At 46.6% G+C, this 10,911-nt stretch overlaps 1 protein-coding gene across 1 annotated transcript; it reads left to right on the top strand.

Annotated features, from left to right (window-relative positions):
• Positions 1 to 393: 393 nt before the first annotated feature.
• Positions 394 to 9,453, top strand: LOC115416839 (interferon-induced protein 44-like; the record flags this gene model as incomplete). Its single annotated transcript, XM_030130724.1, has 5 exons — positions 394 to 606; positions 789 to 935; positions 1,074 to 1,242; positions 1,526 to 1,626; positions 9,203 to 9,453. Coding segments are annotated over 5 exons (795 nt in total), but the record flags the coding sequence as incomplete, so codon positions are not given.
• Between the last annotated feature and the right edge of the window lie 1,458 nt (positions 9,454 to 10,911).

Genomic DNA, 10,911 nt, shown 5'->3' with positions numbered 1-10,911 from the left:
GATCCCAGTATTGATGTGTTGCATGACTGCGGTACTCAAATAATCAGGTTACAACTCAAAATTGTACTTTGATATCACTAAATTAATCTGAATCAGTCAATTAATACCGAATCGAATCAATATTTAATCGAATCAAAATTAATCGATTCAGAACCTTATGAATCAAAATCCAATCGATTATGGAAATTGGCCATGATACCCAGCCCTACAAGTGACATCGTCATATGTGTGGGTGCGTTAGCGACTACTGTTGTACATGACAACAGTATAAGTCACTCAGCTGTTAGTGGGACGTGGTTCAAAGAAGGTTTAAGTCAAGATTTAAATTAAGATTTAAGTCAATACAAATGAAAATGAATGTAGAAATGAAAGTAATATCAAATGTAAACTGTCTTTAACAGGAGGAAAGAAGACCTCCAGAAGTTTGTGATTGACTATAAACCTGAGAGTTCTAAGGTGGAACAGCTCAGGGTTCTGATCTACGGACCAGTCGGAGCTGGAAAGTCCAGCTTCATCAACTCTGTCATAACTGCGATCCGTGGCCAGAGTTATATTAAAGCTGCAGCCAATTCTGCTGGAACAGACACAAAGAGCTTCACCGTAGAGGTACGAGACCACCAGAGGGTCATGGGTGGGGGGATGGAAGGTGGATGAATCTGGACCTGTGGTCCAGATAGAACCACACACACAGGCCAAGGTTAGGTTTTAATAGATATTATAAATACAACAGGTTCAGGGCTGTTCAACTGTAAACTGTCGGCTGAAGTCAGACTCATTTCTCTCTTTAGTACAAGGCTCATAAAATCAAAAAACAAGGAGGTCATCTCCCCATCGTCTTCAGTGACATCATGGGGTTGGAGGACGGTGAGGACATCGGTGTCCGAGCTGAAGACATTCAACTGGCCATGGAGGGACATGTGAAGGAGGGTTACAAGGTACAACCCAACGTTCCAGCTCCTCCTCAGAGTGGAGGTTGTACTGGTTCTCCACAGAACCATCTTCTAAAGATTGTCTTTAGTCTGTCGAACATTCAGGAGGTGTTTCCATTAACATGTTTCCCTTTTTCTTTTCAGTTCCACCCTGGAGCTACACTGTCAAAGAAGGACCAGTACTATAACCCCTCTCCAACCCTAGATGACCAGGTTCATGTGTTGGTTTGTCTCCTCAATGTCAACTCACCAAACATTAGCCCCTCAGTCATTAAGAAGATGAAGGCCATCAGAGAAACAGCCAGAGATCTGGGTAAAGTTACACTTTCAAACAGGTCAAAGGGTTAGGGGGTTAGGGTTAACCCTAGCACTTGGGGGGTCAGAAAAGGGGTTGGAGGAGAACTGACATAAGTAAAGTGAAAAAATGCACAAATAAACCTGGTCTGCAACAGGACAAAGTCACCTGGTCCACATTGTGGGTTTGTGAAGACCTAAGCCCCACCCCCTCCATGACATCACAGACCAGTTTCATCTTCATGTCAGTGTTCTAGTAGCTCCTGATGAAAACCTTAAAGGGATTCTTTGTGAATCTGCAGGGATTCCACAGATAGCCATTGGAACCCACATTGATGAATGCTGTGACGAAATCGAGAAGGATGTGAAGGACGTCTACAAGAGCAAATATCTGAAGAAAAAGGTGAGTTGTGTTGGATTAGAGTTAGGGTCTGGCTTCCCTTGGGTATTTGTCCGTCCACTCGTCTGTCAGGGCCGATCCAGTCTGTGTTTTCTGACTTTAATTTGGACTTCTGCGTTTTCAGTTTGTGACTTTGATGCTTCTGTGCCTGGTCCATGTGCTGTTTCAACACAGGAATGTAAGATTTTATGTTTGTATGAAAATACATACCTATTTGGTTATGACCTAGTGGAGGTCTGTGATTGGGTTATTTTACAGTATATGATGAGTACTGTGCCACTTACAGCCCCTCCCTCTTGACTTCTCCCTTGGTGTTATGGAGCCTTATGCAGCGTTTAACAGGTTCATGTGGCTATGCCTAAAATAAAAGGAAATAGTTCATTTTTTTCCTCAAGTCTGCTGTTGTGTTTTTCCAGTGGTCTGCTTAAACCGTTAAAAACTTAGTTTTTTGTGTTAAATACACAAACAGTTTTGGCAACGAGGATGGGATGTTTAAGTTGGAAATCACAGAGTTAGCATGTCAAGGAACTCCAGTGAGGCAGAAGATTCGGGAACTCGACACGAACCAGAAAGGCGTTCGGTGAGTGAAAGGACCGTCGAACGAGGAATGGCATTTGGAAACCCAGAAGATTTCCACTTTGAAGAAAGTGAGGAAAGTTTCACTAGTTATCAGGAGAGACTAGAACAGTATTTCACCACCAATAGCCTTTTGAGGGAGCTATAGTGACCCCCCCTCACTATCCAGCAGGTGGGGCACTCACTTGGAAGCGTGCCCTTGTAAGTGCAACCAGGTGTAAAAGATCTACCTGATCAGTCCAGATCATTCAGCCACAAGAGTCTCGCGAGGTGCAGACGATCGGCCTGATCAGGCCAGACCATGGAGCCCAAAGGGAGGGGAGGTGTAGCAGGAAAGGACAGGATTAAAGTTATCACAAGGGGTACATTTTTTTTAGAGATAATATATTACTTTAAATATTAAGGTTGATATTTAGGTTTGTGTTTGTAGATGTGTTTAATTGACGTGGATGTTTGTTTCAGGCTTGTAAACTAGTCTGTACTGGATTCACCTGTAGATGAGAGGGTGGTGGAGTGGGCCAGGCCTATTTAAAGGGGGTCTACAGACTTGTAAATGTTCTTCTTTTTTTTTTTTTCCTGATGCCTGTGAAGGGGGAAGATGCTGCTGGTTTGCTGTATTTTTGTTGGTGCATAAAAGAATAAATTTTAAGTATTTTTCCAACTCCTAATGGCTTTTGTTTGACTTGGGCGCTGTGGCTTCCCTGGCTAAAGTAAGAAGACCAACAAATCTTACAGGCCTGGATACCAACAAAGAGAAAACCAGCGCAGTTTTCCTTACGGTGGTAGGAGAACGGGGGCATAGCTTGCTAATGTTCTGTAAGCCTAGAAACGTAACTTATGCCCTTAGAGAAGCTGTAGAGAAAGGACTGGTGAAGATAGAAAGTGAAGGGGTCATTTCACCCACTAACTACAATGAATTCCATTGTTAGTGTACGTAAAAAGAATGACAGTGTAAGAATATGTGGAGACTACAAGGCCACTATAAATCCATGGCTGAATGTGGAACAGTATCCACTACCCCGAACTCCAGATCTATTTGCTAAATTGGCTGGAGGTCAGCGGTTCACCAAACTAGACTTATCACAAGCTTATCAGCAAGTACCATTAAAGGAAAACTCTAGACGTTAACTCACTATAAACACGCACAAGTGGTTAGATCATTACAACAGACCATCCTGTGGTGTTGCCAGTGCACCTGCTATGTTTCAAAAGATAATGGATTAAGTACTTCAGGGAATGGACAGGGTCATCTGCTATTTAGATGATATCTTAGTGACAGGAGAGGATACCGAAAGTCCATCCATCCATCCATCCATCCATCCATTATCCACCGCTTATCCGGGGCCGGGTCGCGGGGGTAACAGTCTAACCAGGGATCCCCAGACTTCCCTCTCCTCAGACACCTCCTCCAGCTCTTCCGGGGGGCCCCGAGGCGTTCCCAGGCCAGCCGAGAGACATAGTCTCTCCAACGTGTCCTGGGTCTTCCCCGAGGTCTCCTCCCGGTGGGACATGCCCAGAACACCTCCCCAGGGAGGCGTCCAGGAGGCATCCGAAACAGATGCCCGAGCCATCTCAGCTGGCCCCTCTTGACGCGGAGGAGCAGCGGCTCTACTCCGAGCTCCTCCCTGGTGACTGAGCTCCTCCCCTTATCCCTCAGGGTGCACCCAGCCACCCTGCGGAGGAAACTCATTTCGACCGCTTGTATCCGGGATCTTGTCCTTTCGGTCATGACCCAAAGCTCATGACCATAGGTGAGGGTAGGAACGTAGCTTGACCAGTAAATCGAGAGCTTCGCCTCTCGGCTCAGCTCCTTCTTTACCACAACCGACCGATACAGCGACTGCATCACTGCAGACGCTGCACCGATCTCTCTGTCAATCTCACGCTCCATCCTTCCCTCACTCATGAACAAGACCCAGATACTTAAACTCCTCCACTTGGGGCAAAGACTCCCCACCGACCCGGAGAGGGCAAACCACCTTTTTCCGGTCGAGAACCATGGCCTTGGATTTGGAGGTGCTGATCCTCATCCCGCTCGCTTCACACTCGGCTGCAAACCACCCCAGGGCACGCTGAAGGTCCAGGTTCGATGAGGCCAACAGGACAACGTCGTCTGCAAAAAGCAGAGATGCAATCCTGTGGTCCCCAAACCGGACCCTCTCCGGCCCCTGGCTGCGCCTAGAAATTCTGTCCATAAAAATTATGAACAGAACCGGTGACAAAGGGCAGCCCTGCCGGAGACCAACGTGCACCTGGAACAGGTCTGACTTACTGCCGGCAATGTGAACCAGGCTCCTGCTTCGGTCATACAAGGACCGGACTGCCCTTAGCAAAGGGCCCCGGACCCCATACTCCCGAAGCACCCCCCACAGGATACCACGAGGGACACGGTCGAACACCTTCTCCAGATCCACAAAACACATGTGGACTGGTTGGGCGAACTCCCATGAACCCTCGAGCACCCGATGGAGAGTATAGAGCTGGTCCAGTGTTCCGCGACCTGGGACGAAAACCGCATTGTTCCTCCTGGATCCGAGGTTCGACTATCGGTCGGATCCTCCTCTCCAGTACCTTGGGATAGACTTTCCCCGGGAGGCTGAGGAGTGTGATTCCCCCTATAGTTGGAGCACATCCTCCGGTCCCCCTTCTTCTGCCAATCCAGAGGTACTGTCCCCGACCGCCACGCGATGTTACAGAGACGTGTCAACCAAGACAGTCCTGCACATCCAGAGACTTAAGGTACTCAGGGCGAATCTCATCCACCCCCGGTGCCCTGCCACCGAGGAGCTTGCCAACCTCCTCGGTGACTTCAGCTTGGGTGATGAACGAGTCCACCTCTGAGACCTCAGCCTCTGCTTCCTCTATGGAAGACGTGACAGTGGGATTGAGGAGATCCTCGAAGTATTCCTTCCACCGTCCGACAACATCCCCAGTCGAGGTCAGCAGCTCCCCACTTCCACTGTAAACAGTGTTGGTGGCACACTGCTTTCCCCTTCTGAGGCGCCGGATGGTTTGCCAGAATTTCCTCGAGGCTGACCGATTGTCCTCCTCCATGGCCTCCCCAAACTCCACCCTGACCCGAGTTTTTGCCTCCACAACTGCTCGGGCTGCAGCTTGCTTGGCCTTCCGGTACCCATCAGCTGCCTCGGGAGTCCCACGGGCCAACAAGGCTTGATAAGACTCCTTCTTCAGCTTGACGGCATCCCTTACTTCCGGGGTCCACCACCGGGTTCGGGGATTGCCTCCACGACAGGCACCGGAGACCTTGCGACCACAGCTCCGAGCAGCCGCTTCAACAATGGAGGTGGAGAACATAGTCCACTGGGACTCAATGTCCCCAGCCTTCCCCGGGATCTGGGAGAAGCTCTCCCGGAGGTGGGAGTTGAAGACCGCACTGACATCGGGCTCTGCCAGATGTTCCCAACAAACCCTCACAACATGTTTGGGCCTGCCGAGTCAGTCCGGTTTCCTCCTTCTCCAGCGGATCCAACTCACCGCCAGGTGGTGATCGGTTGACAGCTCTGCCCCTCTCTTCACCCAAGTGTCCAAAACACGCGGTCGGAGGTCTGATGATACGACAATGAAGTGGATCATCGACCTCTGGCCTAGGGTGTCCTGGTGCCAAGTGCACTTATGGACATCCCTGTGTTCGAACATGGTGTTTGTTATGGACAAACTGTGACTAGCACAGAAGTCCAATAACAAAGCACCACTCGGGTTCAGATCAGGGAGGCTGTTCTTCCCCATCACCCCCCTCCAGGTCTCACTGTCGTTGCCCACGTTGGCATTGAAGTCACCCAGGAGAACAATAGAGTCCCCAGTCGGAGCACCATCCAGCACCCCTCCCAGGGACTCCAAGAAGGCCGGGTACTCTGCACTGCTGTTCGGCCCGTAGGCCCAGACAACAGTGAGGCACCTGTCCCCGACCCGAAGGCACAGGGACGCGACCCTCTCGTTCACCAGGGTAAACTCCAACACATGGCGGCTGAGCTGAGGGGCTATGACCACACCCACACCAGCCCGCCGCCTCTCACCGCAGGCAACACCAGAGAAATGGAGAGTCCAGCCCCTCTCGAGGGGTTGGGTTCCAGAGCCCAAGCTGTGTGTGGAGGTGAGCCCGACTATATCTAGTCGGTATCTCTCAACCTCCCTCACAAGCTCCGGCTCCTTCCCTCCCAGCGAGGTGACATTCCATGTCCCAAGAGCTAGACTCTGTGTCCGGGAATCGGGTTGTCAGGCTCCCTGCCGTCGACTGCCACCCAATCCACACTGCACCCCTACGATTCCCTCGGTGGGTGGTGAGTCCACCGGAGGGCGGGCCCACATCGCTCCTTCGGGCTGGGCCCAGCCGGACCCCGTGGGCATAGGCCCGACCACCAGGCGCTCGCATTCGAGCCCCAACCCCGGGCCTGGCTCCAGGGTGGGGCCCCGGCTGCGCCATACCGGGTGACGTCACGTTCTTCCGATGTTTACTTTTCATAGGGGCTTCTGAACTGCTCTTAGTCTGGCCCATCACCCAGGACCTGTTTGCCTTGGGAGACCCTACCAGGGGCATAAAGCCCCCGACAACATAGCTCCTGGGATCATTTGGGCACTCAAACTCCCCCACCACGATAAGGTGGCAGTTCAAGGGGGAGGATACCGAAAGTCATCTAGCAAATTTGGAAGAGGTTCTTAGGAGGCTAGAAACCCACAACCTCTGTGTTAAACTCGAGAAGTGCTAATTCATGAAGAACAGTGTTTCATACTTAGGACATGTCATAGATGCAATGGGTACTCACCCTATGACAGAAAAGACAGATGCAGTTCTAAAAAATGTGTCAGAAGTCAAGTCATTCTTAGCACTGTTGAACTAGTGTGGGAAGTTTATCCCTCATCTATCTACCTTGATTCAGCCCATGACAGCACTGCTGCACAAAAATGTTGCATAGAGATGGTCAGAGGAGTGTAGTAATAATAATAAAAATAATAATAATAATAATAATAATAATAATAATAATAAATTAGATTTCTATAGTGCTTTTCTATGAACGCATACTCAAAGCACGTACAGAGGATCCATTCTTCATTCACTCTCACATCTTCCCTCTGGTGGTGGTAAACTACATCTGTATCCACAGCTGTCCTGGGGGGGGGGGGGGGGGGCTGACGGAAGCATGGCTGACAATCTGTGCCTATGGCCCCTCCCACCACCACCAAACATTCACACACCATTGTGAGTAGCAGCACTGGAGGCAAGGAGGTGAAGTGTCTTGCCCAAGGACACAACAGCACATGGACAGAGCGGGATTCGAACCGCCAACCGTTCGGTTATTGGACGACCCGCTCTACCATCTGAGCCATGGCTGCTCCATGGCTCAGATTGCATATGTCAGAGTGCATTTGAAAGTGCCAAGAAAACTCTTCAGTCCAACAAGCTTTTAGTACATTATGATGCAGAACTACCACTGATTTTAACTTGTGACGCCTCCTTATGGAGTGGGTGCTGTAATTAGTCACAAAATGAAAGATGGAAGTGAGAGACCAATAGCATTTGCTTCGAGGATGTTGACAAAAACGGAACAGAATTATTCTCAGATTGATCTTGTGTTTGGAGTTATGAAATTCCATGAAGACCTTTATGGTAGGAAATTTCTGTTACTGACCGACCATAAGCCACTGTTGACAATTTTAGGGCCTAAAACAGGTGTGCCAACACTCGCTGCTGTGACCATGCGAAGGTGGGCTCTAATTTTAGCAGCTTACACTTACGAGATTCAGTACAAGAGATCAGAGCAGCGTAGTAATGCTGATGCTTTGTCGAGGTTACCTGTGAAGCTTAGTACAGATGTGGTGTCAGACCCCATGTACAGAGTCTCATATCTGGAAGATGTACCCATCACTGTGAGAGAAATGGCCAAAGAAACTGGTAGAGATCCTGTCTTGAACATAATTAAGCAACTGGTCTTGACAGGCTGGCCTAAACATATACAGGATGAGTCACTCAAGCCTTATTTTCAGAGAAAATTTGAGCTGACTGCAGAAGATGATCATCTTTTGTGGGGGTTAAGAGTGGTAGTTCCAGAGAAACTGACCGCTAGGCTACTCTCAGAACTACATGAACACCATTGGAGAATTGTTAAGATGAAACCCCTGGCCAGAAGTCTCTTTTGGTGGCCTACATTAGATGAGAGCATTGAACGTGTAGTGAGTGAGTGTGGTGGTTGCCAGCAACAGCGTAGTATGCCAACCACTGCACCAGTACATACATGGAAATGGGCCTGCGGTCCATGGGACAGAATGCACCTTGATTTTGCTGAGGACCACAAGCAGATGGTTTTAGTTGTGATGGAAGCTTATGCTAGATGGCCAGATATTATTCCCATGCACACTACTGCATCAACTACAACAATAGAAGCACTGACATCATTGTTTGCAGCTTATGGCTTGCCAAAAGTAGTGACAGATAATGGACTTAGGTTCGTATCTCAAGAGTTTGAGACTTTTCTTGTTAGAAATGGAGTGAAACATGCCAAGTCACCTGCTTACTATCCTGCAAGTAATGGGTTAGCTGAGAGATTAGTGTAAAATCTCAAGAAATCTCTTGCAAAGAACAGAGCAGTTGGTGGTAGGACACTAGAGCACTGTGTCACAAATTTCCTTTTAACAGAAACACACCCCATACTACCACAGGTAGGTATGAAAATACATACATATTTAGTACTGACCTAGTGGAGGTCTGTGATTGGGTTTATTTTACAGTATATGATGGGTACTATGCCACTTAGAGCCCCTCCCCCTTGTCCTCTCCCCTTATGCAGCATTTAACAGGTTTGTGTGGTTATGCCCAAAATAAAAGGAAATAGTTGGTTTTTTTCCTGAAGTCTGCTGTTGTGTTTTTCCAGTGGTCTGCTTAAACAGTTTAAAACCTGGTTTTTGTGTTAAATACACAACAGTCCACATCTGTTCTATTCTGTTCTCATCTCTTCTATTCTTTTTTCTTTTTTTTTTTTTTCATATATAGATGACAGAGTTCAGCAACGCTGTGGGAATCCCTCTGAGCTGCATCTTCCCAGTGAAGAACTACAGCGATGACTCTGAACCAGATGATGACATGGACATACTCATCCTCACTGCAGTGAAACAAATCTTAAACTTTGGAGATGACTTTCTTGATGACATGACATGAAACATTTTGTAACAGAACTTGGTCCATTTTTACAGTAAATGTGTCTGAGTTAGTGTGTTCACCTTTTCTACATCTGTTCTTCCACAAAACTAGATAAACAAATGGACCTAAACTATTTCCACCCACATTTAGGTGATGAAACTTCTATTAAATATCTTGTACTTACTCTTCTGTAATGCTCTTAAACGTACCTTCTTCTAATTAAAGTTGCACAGGAACCAATAACAGCTGGTCCTCAACACTTTGTTCTTGTAAATTATTCTTCTATTCTGTGTCACTGTCTGATTTTGGTCACTGCAGGTGTGTGTCTTTATCACACAGATATGAAAATTATTGATATATAGTATAAAAAACTATACAAGCCCTAATTAAAGATGAAGCGTTTCTGTAGAGTATTTACAAGGTGGACACACACTAACTTTCATTCCAGAGCTTTTACTGCCACGCTTCACTTCATAACACTACGGTGCACATGTGCAAACCAGTCACCTGGTCTGTACGGTGTTCACAGCAGTACAAAAACTGAAGTACCCATAACATCATACAATTATTCTATGGTCAATACACCACATCATCAGCATTTAGCTGTGAAACAGTAATTCAAACTAGACAATTTCCACATGCGGAAATCGTGAGAGGGGCTCGGGGGTTGGGGGTCGGGGGGTGGGGGGTATGTGGGTTCGATGTTGCCAAAGACTTCATGGTCGGAGGGGAATTCTGTGTTCTGAACTCCCAATCACTTTATATGGACAATCTGTGTGTCAAAGTTTGGCAGCTGACAGACGTCACCATTAGTAGTAGTAATAGAAGTAGTAGTAGTATTTTTAGTAGTAGTAGTATTTTTAGTAGTAGTGATAGTATCTTTGGTTGTATTTTTAGTAGTAGTAGTAGTAGTAGTAGTAGTAGTATTTTTAGTAGTATTAGTTGTAGTATTTTTAGTAGTAGTAGTAGTAGTATTTTTAATATTAGTAGTAGAATTTTTAGTAGTACTAGTAGTGGTATTTTTAATAGTAGTAGTAGAATTTTTAGTAGTAGTGGTAGTATCTCTGGTTGTATTTTTAGTAGTAGTGGTAGTAGTAGTAGTAGTATTTTTAGTAGTATTAGTTGTAGTATTTTTAGTAGTAGTAGTAGTAGTAGTATTTTTAGTAGTAGTGGTAGTATCTTTGGTTGTATTTTTAGTAGTAGTGGTAGTAGTAGTAGTATTTTTAGTAGTATTAGTTGTAGTATTTTTAGTAGTAGTAGTAGTAGTATTTTTAATATTAGTAGTAGAATTTTTAGTAGTAGTAGTAGTGGTATTTTTAATAGTAGTAGTAGAATTTTTAGTAGTAGTAGTAGTGGTATTTTTAATAGTAGTAGTAGTAGTAGTAGTAGTTGCCACAGTGACGGCGCTGCACTGACACATATACAGAGAATGAAACTGACACAGAGCAGCAGGAATAGGCTGAGACTAGAGCAGAACAGGTCCAGAAAAACGGCTAATTACAGGAAAACTGTAAAAGATAGGTGAAAACTGAAATGACTGTGAGCGTCAGAGAGACCTGGGG

This window comes from Sphaeramia orbicularis, unplaced genomic scaffold (assembly GCF_902148855.1).
Source record: "Sphaeramia orbicularis unplaced genomic scaffold, fSphaOr1.1, whole genome shotgun sequence".
NCBI classification, from domain to species: Eukaryota; Metazoa; Chordata; class Actinopteri; order Kurtiformes; family Apogonidae; genus Sphaeramia; species Sphaeramia orbicularis.
Note: the sequence above shows the minus strand (reverse complement) of the source record. Positions and strands in the feature narration are given on the sequence as shown.